Source organism: Macaca nemestrina, chromosome X, assembly GCF_043159975.1.
Source record: "Macaca nemestrina isolate mMacNem1 chromosome X, mMacNem.hap1, whole genome shotgun sequence".
NCBI classification, from domain to species: Eukaryota; Metazoa; Chordata; class Mammalia; order Primates; family Cercopithecidae; genus Macaca; species Macaca nemestrina.
This window is the reverse complement of record NC_092145.1, coordinates 67,077,930-67,099,771: the sequence shown is the minus strand read 5'-3', so window position 1 is coordinate 67,099,771 and position 21,842 is coordinate 67,077,930. Positions and strand designations below refer to the sequence as shown.

Genomic DNA, 21,842 nt, shown 5'->3' with positions numbered 1-21,842 from the left:
CTTGACCACTTTTAATGGGGTTATTTGAGTTTTTCTTGTTATGACTGAGATGTCTGAGTTCCTTGTAAATTCCAGATATTAGCCCATTTGCCAGATACATACTTTGCAAATATTTTGTCCCATTCTGAAGATTCCCTGTTCACTCTATTGATTCTTTCCATGGCCGTGCAGAAGTTTTTTACTTAAGTCCCATTTGTATATTTTCGCTTTTGTTGCCTGTGCTTCTGAGGTCTTAGTCACGAATTTTTTGCCGAGGCCATTTTCCTGTGTTTTTTTGTTGATTTTCTGCCTCAATAATTTGCCTAGTGCTGTCAGTGGGATGTTGAAGTCCCCTACTATTATTGCATTGCTGCCTAGCTCTTTTCTTAAGTCAAGTAATATTCGTTTTATAAATCTGGGTGCCCCAGTGTTTGGTGCATATATATTTAGGATTGTTACATCTTTTTGTTGAATTGATTTCTTCATGATTATATAATGACATTCCTTGTCTTTTTAAACTGTTGTTTATTTAAAGTTTGCTTGATCAGATGTAAACATATCTACTCCTGTTTGCTTTTGTTTTCCATTTAAATTGAATATTTTTTCCACCCATTAACTTAAGTCTCTAAGTGTCTTTATCAATAAGGTGTTTCTTATAAGAAGTGTATGGTTGTATCCTTTTTTATATATATATATCCATTTTGTCAGCCTATTTCTTTTAATTGGCATATTTAATTCATATACAGTTATGGTTATATACATAACCCATATACATGAGGTCTTATTCCTGTCATAATATTAATTGTTATATAGCTACTTTGTAGCCTCATTTTTGTAATCGTTTTATAAGACTTTTGAGTTTTATACTTTCAGATGTTTTTATTATGGCAAGTATTGACCAAATTTTGTATCCATGTTTATAACTTCCTCGAGCATTTCTTGTAAGTTTGGTCTAGTGGTGACAGATTTTCTCAGTGTTTGCTTGTCTGCAAAAGACTTTATTTCTTCTTCATTTATGAAGCTTATTCTGGCAGTATACACAAGCCAGGGTTTACAGATTTTTCCTTAAGCGCCTTGAAAATAAAATCCCAATCTCTTCTGGCTTGTAAGGCTTCCGCTGAGAAGTCCACTTTTAGTCTGATGGGGTTTCCTTTATAGGTTACTATATGCTTTTCTTTTGCTGATTTTAGGATTTTTTTCCTTCATATTGAATTTAGACTGTCTGATGACTATATGTCTTGGTGAGATTGTTCTTACAATATTTTTCTGGAGTTTTCTGAGTTTCTTGCATCGAGATACCTAGATCTCTTGCCGGACTAGGGAAGTTTTCCTTAATTATTTTCTCAAATAGTTTCCCAGATTTTGGGTTTTTTTCTTTGCCCCCAGGAATACTTATAATTTGTAAGTTGGGACATTTTACATAGTCCCATACTTACCAAAAGCTTAGCTCACTTTTTAATTCTATTTTTTTCGTTTTTATCTGACTGGATAAATTAAAAAGTACTGTCTTCAAGCTCTGAGATTCTTTCTTCTGCTTAGTCTAGTCTATCATTGAAGATTTCATCTGTATTTTGTAATGCCTTCAATGAATTTTCCTTTTCAGAAGTTTCTTTTTTTAAAAAATCTATCTCTTTGGCAAATTTATCATTCATATTCTGGATTGATTTTCTGATTTATTTGTATTGGTTTTCAGCTTTCTCTTGATTCCTGTTGAGCTTCTTTAAAATCAATATTTTGAATTCTTTTTCTGAAATTTCATGTATTTCATTTTGGTTAGGAACTACTGCTAAAGAGTTAGTGCAATGCTTTGTGGTGGTTACCATATCACCCTGTTCTTTTATACTTCCAGAACTGTTCCATTGGTTCCTCATCATTTGAAAAGAAAAATATCACATCTTCTTATTTTTAAATTTACTTTTATTTGGACAGGACTTTTTTCCCCTTAAGATGTGAATATAACCTATTTTGAATAAGATCATTAGGCTTTGAGTCTGAGTGTTTTCAGTGGCAAAGACTCTATGAATTTTTTTCATTATAGGTAGCCTTAGTGTGATTTTCTCAAGTGCCAGTTGTCATAGCAATGTTCTAGGGGTGTGAGCAGGCTCACTGCCTCCTTTGGAGCTGGGGTAGCAGAGGTCTCCATAAGCTTATCTGCACTGGTGTCAATGGATTTTGTATTGGATTGTGCAGTTTAACCTACAGGCCAGTACGTGGCACTTGAAGGAGGTAAGAGCCAGTGGTGGTGGTGGTGGTGGTGGTAGCAGATGGGTTTTTGCTTTATATTTCCTTATCAGGAGAAGGCCTCTGGTGCTTCAGGCAGTGGGCTGGTCTGTGGAATACCCAGTGGCCTGGGCTTTATCCTCAGCACCATGAGGAGGGTGAAGTTGGGCAGAGCTGGACCAGGTGGGGCCACCCTCAGATATCCCAGTGGTGGATACAAGCACTAACCCTGACAGAGATAGTGGAGGAGTGATGTAGGCGCTCTATAATTTCCTTGGTTATAAACAGCCTTAGTGTGGTGACTTGCTCAAATGCCAGTTGTAGTATTAATGTACAAGGCAGGTGAGCAGGCTCAGGGCCTCCTAAGCAGCTGGGGTGGTGTGGGTGATGGTGGTAGCAGAGGTTGCACAAAGCACATTTCCTTCCCGAGAACTGTGCAGTTATGTCAGCAGTTGTAATGGGCTGAGCAGGTTGACCTGCTGGCCAGCTGAAGGCACTGGCAGGTGACAGGCAGCTGGGATGGCGGTAGTAAGGTCTATGCTTGATCTTTACCAGCAAGGAGAAGTAGTCTAATGTCCCAGGGAACGTGCTAGACTGTGGAACTCCCAGGGGTTCTGATCCCATGCTTTGCCTATGACGTGGGTAATGGGGTAAAATTTTGATGGGGCTGCATCAGGCATGCCCTTACTCAGGCTCCCCAATAGCAGGTGCAAGTGCTAGCCCTGATGGGTGATAAAAAGCAGTTCTCAGGACACTGGGGCAATATTAAAAGGAGTGGAGAAACCTCTGTCATTCCAAAGAGCCAGCATGGGAAATGAGGAGTGGCTTGGGCTCCAAAATTTAGCAGGTGGCAGTGAGACCTGCCTTGCTTCCTGGGTCACCATCCTGCAGAGCTCCCTCCTGAAGCCTACTACTGGCAACAAGCTGAAACAAATAGCTAAGTTACAAGCAGAACATCTCAGATTGCAAAACTGTCCCAGGCTGAAGACTTTCCTGGCTGGGACAAAAACTGGGGCTCCCACATGGTACCCTTCCTAGTCTGGTCTTGCAAAGGGGAGGTCACCCACCTCCTGCATGCACACTGTAATCCCATACCACTCTCTCTTCTCAGTTCTGGCGATGGGGACTCCTCTCCTCTTTGAGACTAGATCACAAATCTCAGTCTGGAGACTTGCCCAGCTAGTGACTGCTGCCCATGTGGCTTACAGATTTCAGTAGAGACTCCTATAGTTAGGATATTTATTGGCCACCTTCTATTGGAGCCAGCGTCTGGAATGCATGCAACACAACTTCCTGCTGTTACCCCTTCTCAAGGTCTCCCCACTGCTCCCAACATCAGATCCAGCGATTGGTAGGGTCAAGGAGCTCCCGCTTGGCCTAGATTACCTACCTCCCCAGTGGGAATGTGTATGGTGGAGACCCTTTCTCCCCGTCTCATGCACTGGGGACTCACTCTCAATTTTCCACTCAACCCACAGCCCAGGCTGCTGCCACCAAACTCATCAAAGTATCTGGAGTTTCTTTTGCTTTTATGTTAATCACCTGTGTTCCTTCTTAGATAAAAGTTTACAGTGTGAATCTCTACACACTATTTTGCTACTTCCTCGTGAGTGAGGCATGCCAGCAAAGCCCCTAATTTGCCCTCTTTAAAAAAAAATACCTCTGTCTTCTAAGGTTTTTTTGAGAAATTTATTAGTTATCTCATTGAGAATTCCTTTTATGTGTCAAGTTGCTTTACTCTTCTTGCTTACAATATTGTCTCTTTATCTCTGACTTTTAAGAGTTTATAATGTGTCTTGATACGGTTTTTCAGCTATTTTTTTTTCACATATTCTTCCTGCTCTTTTCTCTCTTTTTCTTCTGAGATTTTTGAAATGCATATGTTTGTCCACTGGATGTTAGCCCGTAAGTCCCTCAGGCTCTATTCATTTTTCTTTATTCTTTTTGCTTCTCAGACACAATAATTTTAAATGACCTATCTTTAAGTTCACTTATTCTTACTTCTGTTTCTTGAGTCTCCCATTGAATCCCTCTACTGAATTTTCAAATTGTCATTTTATTTTCAGCTCAAGAATTTTTATGTTTCTTTATTATAATTTTTTTTTTACTTATTTACATTATTTCTGTTTTTATCTTGGCTTTAGCATAAGACAGCTATGTTATTGTCTTGTAAGTCAGATCTTTATATTTCTACAGGAAGAGTATCTGGAGATTTAATTTGTTATTTTAAAATTGACTTTGTTTTTATTTTTTTCTGTTTCTTTATATGCCTTTTGATCTTTTGCTGAAAACTGGGTTTTTGAAAAAACAGGCACCTTCCCTGTCTTTGAAGACTGGCTTCATCCATTAGACCATCACGCATTAGCAGGTCATGTTCTGTGCCTGGGATCACCTCAGCATAAAGGCCTGATGTATTCTTGGGCATTTCTAGGGATGTGTGCTTTCTGGATGTGTGAGTGTGTGTGTGTGTGTGTGTGTGTGTGTGTGTGTGTGTGTGCGCGCGCGCGCACGTATGCGCGCATTTGATTCCCCAAATACATGGCCCAAATTCACGGCCCAAATTATGTTTCCTTTTAGAAAAACCCAAAGAATACAGTAGACTTAAACTGTGTTTAAACAACACTGCAGGACATTTTTTTAAAAAGGACAGATTCCATAAAAATTTTAAATTGCCTAGATGATTTATTGATGCCTTCTGTAGACCGCAAAAAGTCATAGACAGCACACAACTCATAAAAGTTAGGGTATAAGCCTGACTACCAGAGAATGTACACATATGTTTTAAGAATCCATAATTGTATTCAACAAAGGTTAAGTGCAGTTTTTATTTTAAGTAATGATACCTAGGTATTGAATTCTATTCTTATGCCTGTAAAAGTATTTACGGTTCTACACCTAAAAGCCATGTAACTATAACTTCTTTATAAAACTCTTGATAGTTGGCAAGACTAAATCATATATAACATAAACATATAGTATCTGGAATTATTATATTTGGGAAAAAAGTCTTGATCAAAAGTGCTAACGAATTTGTATAAAAATAATTATGGTATCTTGAGATTTCATTGACACTTCAAACTACATTGGAGTCGGGCACGGTGCCTCACACCTGTAATCCTAACACTCTGGGAGGCTGAAGTGGGTGGATCACTTGAGACCAGGAGATTGAGACCAGCCTGGCCAACATGAAGAAACCCTATCTCTTAAAAAAACACAAAAATTAGTTGGGCATGGACGCGCATGCCTGTAATCCCAGATACTGGGGAGGCTGAGGCATGAGAATCATTTGAGCCTGGGAGGCAGAGGTTATGGCGAGCTGAGATCACTGCACAACTGCACGCCAGCCTGGGCAACAGAATGAGACTCTGTCTTTAAAACATAAACAAACAAACAAAAAACTGCATTGGAGTGCTAAACTCATGGGAGGGAGAAGTCAAGGAGAAAGATCGATATGGAAAACCCATGTTGTTTTTTACAGAAATATTAAAAGTTGCCTGAAGGATTTTATCCAAAATAACACAGAACTGTACAAAGATACCTAGTAAATAAGAAGCTGTGAAGGTTTGTTGCTATGAAAACCGCATCTGACTTCACAAAAATTGTATCTGTCAAGAAGTAAATCATGTAAATATATAATCAGCGATACAAATAATTCTCTATCTCATAATGGCAATTTTCTTGTAATAAATCCTAGCAAGACTGTTTTCATTTATTATAGTCTGTGCTTTCTTGTTTCTATTGCAGTTTGGAAGCTTTTTGTTGAGGCTTAGTGGTAAAACTGGTGTTGCATTAACTTGGCTTCCTGTATCTAAATGTATGAAACTATGTAAGTTGATTTTATCACAAAAAAGTATACCTCTCATAACAAAAAAATGTGGAATGTATGACTATTTTAATTAATCATTTTTCTTCCCATTATTATAATGCCAGCACTTTCTTAGCTTTACTCTGTGAACCCTTGAAATTGTGGAAGTCTGTGTTAAAACTTGAAAAAAAAAACAAATTGGGCTGCATATTTTAGCACCATATGTTGTTCACAGTAGAACTAGCCTTATTATGGTTTAAAATGTCTATATCAATTTAAATAAACCACTAAAAATATAAATTTAATTTATATTATCTGATATAATCTGTGGCACAGACTACACAATTACATACTTACATGCATATCCTATAAGTAAATGTTCAACCTCATTTTCTGACATAATTACACTCCCAAATTTACTGATTTTTAAAATTCTCATACTCTTTTTTATTTTTTTTTATTTTATTTTATTTTTTTTTGAGACGGAGTCTCGCTCTGTCGCCCAGGCTGGAGTGCAGTGGCCGGATCTCAGCTCACTGCAAGCTCCGCCTCCTGGGTTCACGCCATTCTCCTGCCTCAGTCTCCCGAGTAGCTGGGACTACAGGCGCCCGCCACCTCGCCCGGCTAGTTTTTTGTATTTTTTAGTAGAGATGGGGTTTCACCGTGTTAGCCAGGATGGTCTCGATCTCCTGACCTCGTGATCCGCCCGTCTCGGCCTCCCAAAGTGCTGGGATTACAGGCTTGAGCCACCGCGCCCGGCCTCATACTCTTTTTTAAAAAGAGAAAAATAAGAACTTTACACATACTAAACAAATGCGTAGTATAGTAGTTAAACGCATCAGATTAGATGTCAGACAGATCTCGGTTCAAACTTTAAATCTACTATTTATTAATTATGTGACCTTGTCCCAGTTACTTTACATCTCTAAACATCAGTTTCCTCATATGTAAAATGGGAATAATAATAGTATCAACCACAAGGGTACAAGATAAAATGTGATAATGCACTTACCACATTGCTTGCCATATGTTAATTATTCAATAGGAGTCAGTTGCAAGTATGGTAGTTTTATTTTAGTATTATTGCTATAATCCAGTATTATTTTTATTACTAACATTATCACCCTATTATTATGCTATTATTGTCATTTTCCTTGAAAAGGCATTGAGAAAATGACTAGTGCTAAAATATAATTTTCAAAAACTTAAAATCATGGCTTTCATGCAAATATAAAATGACACATTTTATGTATGTAACAAAATATCACACGTACCCCATAAATGTGTACAAATATATATCAATTAAAAAATTTAAAAATGTAAAATGAACATGTGTTAAACATTTCATGTGATTCATAGATAAAGAAAACAATTATAAGATGTTAAAACAAGTTCAAAAGGTACTTAGAATAAAAGGTACTTAGACAACTTTGAATACTGAAATAATTTCTCAATAGATGCAAAACTAGTTGAAATTATATAATATAACAATAAAAGATAATCTTTGGGAGTCATTATTTCTACATTGTGGAAATCAATTCTATTGCTATCAGGCAAAATGAATTTGTATTGTTATAGAAAAAAATCACAAGGAAACTCAGTTTTTTACAACTTCCACACACACAGAGTTATAAAATAGGCTTGTCAGTAGAAAGTAACTTAAAGGGGCTGGGTGCGGTGGCTCACGCCTGTAATACCAGCACTTTGGGCGGCGGAGGTGAGTGGATCATAAGGTCAGGAGATCAAGACCGTCCTGGCTAACACGGTGAAACCCCGTCCCCACTAAAAATTTTAAAAAATTAGCCAGGCGTGGTAGCGGGCGCCTGTAGTCCCAGCTACTCGGCAGGCTGAGGCAGGAGAATGGCGTGAACCCGGGAGGCGGAGCTTGCAGTGAGCCCAGATCGCGCTCCACTGCACTCCAGCCTGGGGGACAGAGCGAGACGCTGTCTCAAAAAAAAAAAAAAACAAAAAAAAAAAACAAAAAAACGCACTTAAACACTTAAAGGTCCACACAACCTCTATGGAATCAGATAATCCTCATTTCCATGCCTTGAAGAATTTTTCTGATGCTATTTTTTTTTTTTTTTCTGCTAAAACACTTTTGGCATACCCAATTGCTTATGATAATAATTTAAAGTTTTCTAAAACCATCACATTGGTTGGGTTAGGGATCACTATTGCTATAATGTTAATGAGAAAATTGAGGCACATAAATCAAGCAAATGATTCCTAGTTACTCTAAGTGGGAAAATAAGACCATGACTCATTCTCTTGACTTCCGGCTCAATTTCATTTCCATTAGAATATATATACTTACATTCAAAGTAAGGGGAGACAGAAAAGCAAAAGACAAACAGGGAAGAGAAGTAATGCTATTTTAATTTGAATATGCGGTGACTACTTTTGTCTTTAATAACTGTTCCTGTGTGTCTTTACAGATGATACACATCTTTACAGATGATAATCATATTATCAATTAATTTTTCTTCAGAAACTTCAACATTCCCCAAACTCCTCTTCTTAATTAAGCAATATCCAGATAATAATAATGTTAACCAGATTTTGAGCATTAGTTACCATGCCCATGCAGAAAAGTCTTGGGTCTTTGGATGCAAATTTATGAGCAAATCCTTCTATGAGTTTCGGTTCATGATTCATCTGTGTGTGTACCCTGACTGTCAGCTGAGTGAAGCATCAATTAACAATAGCTATTGTTTTGAAGATTTGGCTTAGCCAGAGCATGCAGCTATGGATTTTCTGGTTCTGACTTTTACCATAACATCTGAATTTAAAGTGATATGCTACATGACACTCGATGATATAGAATTTAAGTTGTCTGAGTTATTGCTGATTTCAGATACTATTTTTAAAATTCTAGATGTGAGACCGATTTCAGATGGAAGCTGAAATCAGATGATTTAGAATATCATTAAAGATATACAAACAGTGGTTAGAGGGGTAATACAAATATATCAGTGGAAAGTGATAAATGAAAATCTCCTTTGTAAAATAAATGTATTTCATTAGACTTTTACAAATAGGCCAATGTAAAGTCAGGGAGAATTTTTGTGTATAATTATATGAGTTTTCTTCATTGTTCAATTTTTAGATTTTAGTGTTATGTGTTTTTAAAAATAAGCTTCAAAGGTTAGGAAAGAATTTCTAGAAAATATGTTAATTAATATTACTTACTGTATTATTTTTCATTTTGCTTACTAAAGAGGTTTGGGGATAAGGAGTTAACTTCAGATTAAAATAGAAAACAATAAACCTTAACTCCACTGAAGATAAATAAGAACTCTCAGCAGGGAAAAACACAGGATAAGTCTGTAACCATTCTATCTGCAAATAGTATTAAAACCAAAGTAGTACATTTCATACAGCAAAAATAGAAAGGCAGTTATATTCAGGTTTACTTTAAAATGAGTTCTCATATAAAAGAGGCATCTTATGTATAACTTTGACAAATAAATAATAAAAGAAAAACAAAAGCTCTTCAATCAGACTACTAAATGAGAGGAGACATTTTTTATATCATGCCAGGATCACAATATGTGAAATTTCCTCAAAGTTTATCTGAGTACTTATTAATGAAGTGCATGGTATCTTGGAAAGGGAAACTTGTTCAATATGCTTTGAGAGACACCTAGTGGCTGAAGGTAATTTTGTCATGTACATAGCCTTAATATTATCCAATCTATACTTAATATTTGTATAAAGTGTTTTTAATCCTGTGTTTCAGATAGGTATACATTTTGAGAATGTCTATTATTTTCAATTGTAACTCTATTGGACTTTTCCTCCCAATTGTCTTTCTAAATCCTTTAAGGTATGATCCAAAAAGTGACTCATGGTCAACTGTGGCACCTCTGAGTGTTCCTCGAGATGCTGTTGCTGTGTGCCCGCTTGGAGACAAACTCTATGTGGTTGGAGGATATGATGGACATACTTATTTGAACACAGTTGAGTCATATGATGCACAGAGAAATGAATGGAAAGAGGTATTCAACTTAAAATATTCAAATTACTATATTTCAGGTTTTAAAAAGAATATATTAAAATATATTTTCAGAATTAATTGTATTCTCTTCTCTAGGCCCTTACAAGATCTTTTAGTGAAATTTATAGTCTGTGCTCTATTTATATCTTAGAGAATTACTAGTTGATCTAGTTGATATGATATGACATGATAGTTGATAGCAGGAGCCATCAGTACTTACATAAAAGAAGACAGACCATTCTCTTGACTTCATGAAAGCATTCCCTTTAAATAAAATAAGCGAATCCAATCAAATACTTCAGTAATAAATAAATAAAATAAAGGATTTTACCATGGCCAACGTTTTATGTATATGTTGTGACCTGAGAACCAAAGGGCAACATCCTCTTCCACAAATATCTGCCTTTATTATTGGCTGGCACCCAGGAGAAAAGCCTTCAATCTTTGCCATATAGAAACTGTGTAGACTGCAATACTCCTAAATTCTTCAGTCAGTCAATAATTTAGTAAACAATAAGGGACCAGAATTAAAACCTCTCAAAAGTGCTGGGCGTCTATTAGAAATAATTTCAAGGAGAATGCAAAAGATAGCATTGAAATGGCATCTTTGAGATGTTAAAGGTAAATTTGACCCTTTTGACTACTTTGCCAGTGATAGCACTAGATTTATTCTAAAATATTTAATAATACTTTGTCAATTAAATGATGAGTTAACAAAAAACATAAAGTATGATTAACTCTTTACCATCTCCACAAACAGGTAAACCTTGTATTTGGTATCTAACTTCATCTTCCCTTCTGCTGACTTCATGCTACTCTGTATTCTACAGGGTACAGCTGGCTATTGCTCTAAGTAAATTGGTGTTAATGTAATGACAGCTGATAATGAGATTTTAATCTCTCTCCTCCAATAATCTGACTCATTAAGACTCAAAAACCCTCAAATGCTACAATGTAGGGTAGCTCCTATTTTATCAATGCTTAGGACCACCCAGAAATAGAAGGAAAAAAAAAATAGCATGCAAGGTGTTAGGTCAAATATAATAATCAAGATGCTTGACCAGCTTGTGGGATTTACTTTTCTGAAGATTGTAGGCAAGTAGCTAAGAGTCCTAGATTATATTTCTGGCTGTGTCACTGTTTCATTGTGTGATCTTGAAAAGAGTGAAAGAGAACTAACAGATGGTGGAATTATAACTACTAAGTGCAAATTGTTATTCATTATTTCAACCATCACAACACAAAAACCTTGACGTGTTAGTATAATTAGCTGTAATTTTTCAAGTGAGAATATTATCGGAGAGATGAAATTTACTTAAGATCACCTGATCCTCAATCTCAGGTTTTTACCATTCTGAAGGCTGTGTTTTTTCCACCACACTACACTGTTATCTGGGCTGCAGATTATCTCATCTTTAGACAAGGTGATGTTAGACCAAAATAAGTAAGGACTTCTTCAACCATATTGAATATAATATTTTATATTATGCTAAAATCAGAGTTCCAACAGTGTTTTGTTTCTTGTTTTGTGTTTTAGGAAGTTCCTGTTAACATTGGAAGAGCTGGTGCATGTGTTGTAGTGGTGAAGCTACCTTAAAGCTATCTATTTTTATCAAATGGAATGAAACTGGATAATTTCAAGAAACTGAGTAGGACAAAGGGAGAAAGAAATACATGTTCCTTTTCCTACAATTAATGATCAGACTGGAAAATTGTTGTATTGTTTTAATTTGTAGTTATAATTGCTTTCATTTGTGAAGCCAAAACTTTTTAAACGTGAATTACATATGAATTATTAAGCATATGTGTTATCGCAGCTGATAATATAAAAGGAAACCCCGTAGTCTAGATACAGCCCCATTACTACAAAATGCTAAAATATTTAATGAAAACTGGTGATGATGATGTCCACAGTGTGCAGGTTATAAAAGCATTAATACATTTCAAGGTAAGAGCCTTAGAAGTTAAAAACATTTTCAGTTTTTTTTTTTTTTTAAACATACTCTTATTATCTGGAACATAGAAATATAAAAGGTAACATCTGAAGCTTAAAATAGAAAATCTGATTTTTAGTAAGCCATTATTCTCCTATTCAGATAATATCCCAAAGAGCTAAACAATTCCTCACGTTTACCAAGAGGAAAGCTTTTACTGTGTTGAAGCTAAAAAAAAAAAAAAGAAAAAGAAAAAACAGCTCTTTGACAACATTTGTTATGTTGATCGCGGTATGTCAAAATTTTTACAGGTTTGCTCATCTGCCAGAGCACACATATAAATTTGGTATTTCTTAACATATTTTCTCATTAGATTTGTTACCAGTAGAATATTATTGTAATTTCATATACACAGCCTATACAATGAAATAATGAATATTTATCATATTGATACAAACTGTGACCTCAGCTACAGAGTGTCAGGGCTTCACTTGTATAGAATGTAATGTTCTCCTCAAGCATTTATGTTAACTCTATGAACACGTATCGTTAAGTTAAACAAGTTTTCAAAAACAAAACGATTTTTAAAGTACATTAAAATTGAGGACATTATTCAGTGTTAACACATGGGAAAACCAAAATAATCAATAAGCTTGGTCAAATACGATAGTTATCTTTTTTGTACCAGTACATGCTTTTCTGTTACTGTTATATTATCCAGTAGAAAATGTTAGGATATGTGTGCTATACAAAAAAAAAAAAAAAAAAAAAAAAGACTTTTTAAGTTTTAAAATAACAAAAATGGCTAGTTGAATAGTATTTTATGTGTAATGCTTCCATTTCTTCCATTTAATTATACAACTAAGATGAAATATTGAAAAACCCTTTATGAAAGTAACTTTTCAAGTAAATGCACAATTTTAGAATTTCTACAATAAGTTCTTTTAAACAGACTTTTTATTGTGGATTGTGAAATCAAAATCTGGAGAAATGCTTACAAAATATACTACTAGCTTTTAAGTTTTAAGAAAGAACAATGTAAGTTGTACAAAGGTATTTGTACTTTGACAAATTGAATTTAAATAAACTTTATTTCCTCTCCTTATGGTGTGGCTTTAGAATATATCAAGTACAACCTGAATGGATTTTTTGATTTTACATTTCCTATATCACTAAAATACTTAAACACAAAATAAAATTCCATTTATTTATTTCTTCTTACACCTGCCGTTGTCTCTAATTCTAAATAGAGAGCTATAGAGCTATAGATTTCTGCAGTTCTAGAGGTGAAGATAGAGACACGGAGAGGCTGTGAAACACACATACAGCCCTGTTAGGTCTTTTGAATTCACACCTTATTGAAATCAGTGTAGAAGTAGAGTTACCTAAACCTTTATCGCCAATGCACAGCTTGGCCTGTTAAGTTAAATGGGGGTGTCAACCAGTGGAAAAGATCAAAGGACCTTTTGCAGCCTAGCTTGCCAATCCTCTAGTAACAACTAGGTGTTACCAAGAGGCAGACTGTGTCTAGAGTCATTCATGGAGAAGAGGAAAGTAAAAGTTGAATACTCTCTTCTCAATGGCATAGCTGGACTTGACTGTACTGACTCGTAGAAGAGACATGTATGTTTCCCAGGGCTACCACTTCATAGCTGCATTTAAAAATGGTGTTCAGGCCACTATGGCTGCTATGGTTTGAATATTTTTTTCCCTCGAAAACTCATGCTGAAACTTAATTCCTAATGTAGCAGTATTGAGAGGTAGGGCCCTTAAGAGGTGATTGGGCCATGAGGCCTGTGCCCTCCTGAATGGATTAATCCATTCATGGATTAATGGATTATCTTAAGAGTGGGGGACTGGTGACTTTGTATGAAAAGGAAGGAAGAGTGACCTAAGCTAGCATGCTCAGAGTGCATATGCCCCCAAGTCATGTGATGCTATGTGTTACCTTGGGACTTACCTGACAGCTCTTACCAACAGGAAGGCCATCCCATATATGGCCCCTCAACCTCAGATTTCTCAGCCTGCCTAACTGTAAGAAATTAATTATTTTTATTTGTAAATTATCCAGGTTCTGTTTTAAGCCTCAGAAATGAACTAAGACAATGCCCTAGATGAGCTGCCAAAATCTGAGCAGATGTGAGCCATCAGAATAGAGACCTGCAGAGGCCCAGGGCACTGAAACATAACTGTGCTTGTCTCAGTCAAACTTGGTTGGGAAAAGGAGGAGCAAGAGTGGGCCCTTGTTGCCATGCTTTAGCAGAGATAACCTATCAGGGTTAGTTTAAACAAATACATATAGGAAAGGGAGTTATTTATATATTCTTTCAAGAGTATAAGGGCTCACACATTTACTATACTCAGATCTGAAAGACAATGTTGCCGCTTCTTGATTTTTTTTCTATAATCACTATGGCCATGTTCAGGATTCCCTACTCTGCAACTCTCAGCATGCATCATGATGATTCTCTAACACTGTCTGCTACTTTCCTGTATTTCCACAGGGCATGCAAGAACTTCCACAAAACTTCTATACCACACAGAAGCTGAAGGAAACTCTGGGGCACTAAATGCAGATCCTTTCTCTGCACAACAATGCCACTTATCTGTCTGACTCAGGTGTGGCTGTTGTCCTTTTTTGATATGGAGGGAACACTGAAAGACAGTTTCCTTTAGGAGTTCCAAATGCAATATAGGAAAAAAACCTCTGTGACTCTGGATTTTATTTGAAGTTCTCTGACAAGACTCCTACCTTGAGATCTTAGTCTAGGTAAAGGAAAAAAAAAAAAAAAAAAAGGCCATGAAACACATATGTCCTAAACTGTCATCATTCTATGTCTACTTTCTCCCAATCACATCACCTCAGGTAGAAGGGACAGATTTTTCAGTTGCTATTTCTCTTCGTAATGAACTTTCTTTACATCCTGTCCACATTGCTAGAGACACTAAGTCCCAACCTAAATGATGGAAGGAGCATCTCCCCTCTCTTGTCTATGGAAGATATCACATGAACTACCTAATTTGCAAGCATGGATCTCCATATTTCAAAGGAGAGTTTTTAAAATGCTTTTAAAATTTCAAATATCTCACCATGATGAATTATGTGTAAGGTGATAATATGTTTAATTAGCTTGATTTAATCATCACACACTGTATACATATACCAAAATATATTGTACCCCATAATATATATAATTATGATTTATGAATTACAGTAATATTGATAAAAGTGTTAAAACTCTTTCTCTCTTGACAATGCTTGTTTTTCAGGATTATGGCCTGCTACAGACTAGGAAAAAGTCCTGCTCATGTTGCTAAATGTTTAATATTGACACTCACTTTTGTTTTCTGTCATAATCCTAATCCCTTCCCTTAACACACACACAGAAACACACACACACACCTACACACACACAGAGCACATGTAAACAATGAGGGAAATGGGTACATATAGCTAAATATGGGGAAGGTTATAAATGGATAAATATTAAAAAATAAAAGCACATTAGTATTTTTCAGATATTAGCCCCTTGACATAAACATCTATTAAAGATCTACTGTGTTTAGGACCCTAGTGGTATACACTAATTAAAACTAAGTTTATGAAATTTGTACAAAATCCAAGTCTATAAAATTTGGATTATATTTTAAGTGATGGAGAATCAGAATTAAATGGCCTCACCTATACAAAAGCTACCTGAGTTTGCCAAATTTACATTTCATCTAAGGCCATGGAGACCTTCATTTAAATAGCCCTGTTTCATATGTTAAATTCAGTTTATAGCTGTGTGGTTAAAAAAGTCTAACTTGACAAGAGCTAATTATATCTTACCAGAATGGGAACACATGAATTCTGGCCATCAAATCACAACTAGTCTTATTTTAAAATAAACTAGAAAGATAATATCATATGGAGATCTTTGAAAGCCGTATCTTCACAAATCCACTTATACTTGTTTCAGTTTTGCCAAGTCTGCATAATGAGATGAGGCTGAAAAGCCAGTCAGGCTAAGAAAGTTCATATGAATTCATAGAACCATCCTGGCTAATCCAATGCATAGCAACTTGCCCAATTGAGAGAAGGTCTGAGTCAGTAGATACAGACAATTCTCCTCCTCTAAACTATAATCTCTCGCATGAGTTTTAGTTTTACTCATTATAGTATCCTCAGTGTCTGTCCAGATTCTAATACAAAATTGATATTCAGTAAATAATTGTGGAAAAAATGAATGAATAGATTTTTGATGGCATCAAAGACTGGGTATTTTATGAGAATGGGATTCAAATAACAGCACTGGAAACATGGCCAAATAAGTAAAGGCAGAGGTCTGTCTCTCTGATACTATCCACAAATATATACACACATGAAAAACACAGAGAGATGAGATAAAATAACCTGAAATTTAGGTACATAGCTACGCTCCATAGAAATAAAGGCAAATCTCCAGATGCTAGGAATCAGAGAACTTAACAAAACAATAATAAACTCAGATGGCAATAGAGATCATCTTGGAGTTAATGAACTTAGTTATATCCACTAAGGGCAAAGATTTTAACACCCATGTGTAGACAAGAATCATTAAGACATGGTCTTGAGACTTCTCCTAGGTGAAGAGAGCCAGGAACATCCGGAAATGGACACTTTAAGTACTTAAAAATTCACTGGGGAGGGAAAGTAGCAGATGAGGCACAAATAAGAAGATAATAAACTGGAGGGAAGGTCTGAGTACACTACACAGAGTACAGCACAAAACGTTTAATTATGGGAAATATATATTAAAAAAAGAGGAGTAGAAGATAGAATGAGATGATCACATTTGAGATTCTTCACATTTAAAAGTACATTGGTCTTGCAAAACTGACTGAAGTTTATATGGGAAAGCAAAACACCCAAAATAGTCAACACAAAATTAGAGAACAAAATTGGAGGACTGGCACAACCCAACTACAACTTACTATAAAGCTACAGTAATCAAGAGAGTGTGAAACTGGCAAAATAATAGACAAATAGATCAATAGCACAGAATGGACATCTTAGAAATAGACCCACATAACTGTAGTCAACTGATCTTTGACCAAGGACCAAAGGCAACACAATGGAAAAAAGATGGGCTTTTCAACAAATGGTGCTGAAAAACGAGACATCCATATTTAAAAAATGAATCTAGACAGACATTTCACTCTTCATGAAAATTAACTTAAATTTGATCACAGATCTAAATGTAAAATGTAAACCTAAAATCTCCTAAAAGATAACATAGGAAAAACTTTAGATCACCTTGGGTTTGGTAATAACTTTTTAGATACAACATTAAAGACACAGTCTATGAAAGAAAGACTTGATAAGCTGAGCTTCATTAAACTCAAAAACTTTGCTGTGTAAAATACACTGTCAAGAGAATGAAAGGAGAAGCCACAGACTGGGAACAAGTATTTGCAAAAGGCATGTCTGATAAAGGACAGTTATCCAAAATACACATAGAAATCAACAATAATAAAACAATCTGAACAGACACTGTCTTAGCTTGGGTTTCCGTACCAAAAATATCATGGACAAGTTGGTTTATAAGCAACAACAATTTATTTTGTGTTTTAGACTGCCAATTTCTCTTTGTATCTTCACACAGTGAAGAGCAGAAAGAAGGACGTTCTTTCAGGATTCTTAGAAATGTATTAATCCCATTCATGATGGTTCTGCTCTCATTTAATCCTAATTACCCTCCAAAGGCCTCACCTTCCAATATCATCATGTTGGGGGTGGGAACAGTTTCAACATAGGAATTTGGGGGGGCACAAACATTTGGTCCATAAAATTCAGCTCCTTAATCCCCCCAAATCATGTCCTTCTCATATGCAAAATACATTCATCCATTCCAATAGTCCCAAAACTCTTAACTCTTTTCAGAATCAACTCAAAGGCCTAAATTCCCATGTTTCATCTAAATATCTAAATCAGATATGGGTGAGACTCAAGGTATGACTTATTTTACAGCAAATTTGCCTTCAGCTGTGAACCTATGAAACCCAACGTTAATTTGCTTATAAAAATATAACAATGGGACAGGCATAGGAGAGAGTCCCATTCTGCAATGGAGAAGTAGGAAAGAAAAACAGGAGTGACAAGTCATAAGTCCAAACTATAAGGGAAACTCCATAAGATTTTAAGGCTCAGGAATAAACCTCTTTGGCTAGATGCTCTGCCCTCCAGGCCCAACAGGGTTGGTGGTACCAACATCAGTACGTACTGGGGCAGAGGTCTAACCTTCTGGATCCACTGGAGCAAGGGTTCCCAACTTTTAGACCCTCTCGAGTGATGGTCCTGTTCCCACAGCTTTGCTTGGCAAGGGTTCAGTTTCTAAGGCCCAATGTTTTATGATACTATTTATATTAATGTTCAGAATAGGAAAATCTACAGAGACTTAAAGTAGATTAATGGTTTGCTAGGGCTGGAGATGAGGGCTGGCAGGAAATAGGAAATGAGTGACTGTTTAGGTTTATGGGGTTTCTTTTCATGGTAATGAAAATGTTCTAAACTAAGATTGTGGTTATGGTTACACAACTCTATGAATATAATTTTCAGAACATGGATTCTAAAATTTCAGTGGATGAATATTATGCTGTATGAATTTATATTTAAATAAAAATATGAAAAAGTAAAAACCATACCATGTCTCACATTGCAGCCCCAAGGATACTTTTTCTTTTCTTTCTTTCTTTCTTTCTTTTTTTTGTTTTGTTTTGTTTGGAACAGGATCTTACCCTGTCACCCAGGCTGGAGTGCAATGGTTCACTGCAGACTCGACTTCCCAGGTTCAAGAAATCCTTCTGCCTCTGTCTCCCAAGCAGCTGGAACTATAGGCATGGCATCACCATGCCCAGGTAATTGTTTTATTTTTATCTTTTGTGGAGATGGGGTCCCACATCTAGACCAGTCCCAGGCTGGTCTAGAACTCTTGGGTTCTGGTAATCCTCCTGCCTTAGCCTCCCAAAGTACTGGGATTACAGGCATGAGTCACTGTGTCTGACCCAGATGTTCCTTTTCTAATTTTTCTGGGAGTCTTAGGCCAAATCCTTAAACGGTAACTTTTGTTTTTTTTTTTCTCATTAGTCTGACTTGTTAACTCAGACATCTGTGCCAAACATGCCCCAATTTTATTAGAAGGAAGATACTTTTTTTTTTTTTTTTTTTGGCTTTTGCTTGTATAATAGTGTAATGAATTGACATATTATCTGGGGTCTTCTTTATTTCTCTGAATTTATTCTTATCCTGTAACCGTCTCTAATCTGGTCCATTATAGCCCTACTCAGGAGTTGTAAGACTAAAATCTTACATCATAAACTCAAAGATCATTAATTATGGCATAAGAAAAAAATATTTAACAGGAGGGTGTGTTAAGTTAGAAGATTTTTCCTGGTTCCCCACTAAGACTGGATAAAGATACCATGGGCTTGGAGGGAAAGAGTCTTGGGGAGAAAGTTGGTAATAAAGCAAGAAAGACATGAGCAGATGTTGAGTGTGTGGAGACGTTTGCCATGTACTCACTTTCTTCAACTCACTCCTAGGAGCAAATAGAAGCCCCAGATAGGGCTAAGGATCCCAGAACAGGGAATATGTATACCACCTTCTTTTCAAAGATGATGCCTGCAAAGACAGCAAGCTTCAATATCATGAAGTAGTTGTAAATCAGAAATAACTATTTAGTATGTCTAGCTGTAAAAGGACTGAAGATAACCTGTGTCTCCCATGACCATAAATGGGGTACATAAGTGTTCATGAGTTCATGGATTACTAAAAGAGGCATGGAAACTACCAATGGACCTGCAGGATGGTCTTGTGGTGGTAATAATTATGTGGATAATACAGAGGATATGGAAGGAAACATAAAGTTGGCAAGCAGATGAGGAGGCCTTTACATTTCCGTAGATGTCATGACAGAAACAGAGCACACTGAATAACAAGATATAATAGGTTGTCTGTTAAAACAGATAAAACAATATGATTCCACTTTTGTGAACTTATAAGACTCACCATATGTGTATGTAAAAGTAGAAAACAATTGACTTGAAGGATGCACATTACCCTTATGGTAGTGGTTGGCTCTTTTGCAAAAGAAACACTTAAAAAAGTATGGCAAAATGTTAACACATACATACTGGTGTAAGTTTTTAATACCTAGTAGTCTACTTTTTGGAGCATAAGTTGGACAAAACCTATAAATCTTAACAGAAAAAATAACTAATTTTTTTGTCATGAATTGAAAAATCACAAATAAGTAATTGCATGTGTGTAGTGGGTACAACTCTTATTCCATAAAGTCACATTATGTTTCTTTATTTTCTAAAAGAATATTTTATTATTTTTTAATTTTTTTTCTAAAATAAATTCTATTTTTTCTAAAATTTATTATTTTCTAAAAGAATTATTTCTACTCTGAGTAAATAAAATTATACTCTCAAGTTTCTGGTTTCCCTATATACAACCCTTAACCATCCCCTCTGAGGTTTAGCCACCTCTGTCATTCCTCTCTGATGGAGCAATTTCAGGTGGCAGTACCTCTGTACCTCTTCTTGTTTGGAATGCAAGGTTGGTTCAACATATGCAAATCAATCAATATGACTTATCATATAAACAGAACTAAAAACAAAAACCACTTAATTACCTCAATAGGTGCAGAAAAGGCTTTTGATAAAAATCAACACCCTTCATGTTAAAAACTCTCAATAAACTAGGTCTTTAAAAAACATACCTCAAAATAACAAGAGCCATCTATGAAAAACCCACAGCCAATGTCATACTGAATAGGCAAAAGCTGGAATCATTCTCCTTGAAAACCAGAACAAGATGAGGATGCCCTCTCTCATCACTTCTATTCAACATAGTATATTAATCAGGCAAGAGAAAGAAAGAAAGGGCATGCAAACAGAATGAGAGGAAGTGAAACTATCCCTGTTTGCAGATGACATGATCCTGTATCTAGAAAACCCCATAGTCTCAGGTCAAAAGCTTCTTAGCTGATAAACAACTTCAACAAGTCTCAGGATACAAAATCAATGTGCAAAAATCGCTAGCATTCCTATACACCAAAAACACTAAAGCCAAGAGCCAAATCAGGAATTAACTCCCATTCACAATTGCCAAAAAAAGAGAATAAAATATGTAGGAATATAGCTAACTAGGAAGGTGAAAGATCTCTACAAAGAAAACTACAGAACACAGCTCAAAGAAATCAAAGATGAAACAAACAAATGCAAAAACATTCCATGCTCACAGACATGAAAAATCAGTATCATAGAAAAAACTATTTTAAAATTCATATGGAACAAAATAAGAGCATAAATATTGTTAGGAATAACACTCAAAATCCTAAGAAAGTTGAACACTCGAAAAAAGTATTCTTAGCAAAGCAATTTTACTTCTGCGCAAAGGGGTGCCTCCTTGGCCAGTCACCATGAGAACACACTTGAATAAAGGGGCACGAAAGCCTTTATTCCTGATGCAAGTCCTGCCCCAGTACCCTTTCCACATTGGCTGGGATCGGGTTGTACAATCTAAACTAATCCTGGTTGGCTAAACATTTGAATTTTTTTAGATAATGTGGGCACATAAAAGAAAGAGAGAGAAAGGGGAAGGGGTGTCTGCAGTGAGCTAGAAAGTTAGTCCTCTTTCCAAATAAGGAAAGGAATTTGAGCTGGAACTGATAACACCTGGTACTGTGGCATGCCTGGGCATCTAACAAAGGCAGAAAGGAAAAAGGAGAAAAAGAGGAAAAAAGAGGAGGGTATTATAAATTAAAAGATTGATCAGGCTATTTGAAGAGAAACCTCATCATATCCCACAATATCCAAAGTAATTCTAAGCAAAAAGAGCAAAGCTGGAGGCATCACACTACCAGACTTCAAACTA

General features: G+C 35.9%; 1 protein-coding gene across 5 annotated transcripts in view; it reads left to right on the top strand.

Annotated features, from left to right (window-relative positions):
• The window catches only part of LOC105488004 (kelch like family member 4), a 158,495-nt gene extending 143,972 nt beyond the window's left edge, over positions 1-14,523 (top strand). For 3 of the 5 annotated variants that reach the window (XM_011751650.3, XM_011751649.3, XM_011751651.3), the window contains 2 exons: positions 9,834-10,005; positions 11,542-13,041. In XM_011751650.3, coding sequence (XP_011749952.1) covers positions 9,834-10,005; positions 11,542-11,601 — 232 coding nt within the window. In that variant the 3' untranslated portion in view covers positions 11,602-13,041. Of the gene's footprint in view, positions 1-5,943; positions 6,026-9,833; positions 10,006-11,541; positions 13,042-14,442 lie in introns of those variants that run through there. The other 2 variants (XR_011618325.1, XM_071088901.1) reach the window with 2 other exon arrangements.
• Positions 14,524-21,842: the final 7,319 nt, after the last annotated feature.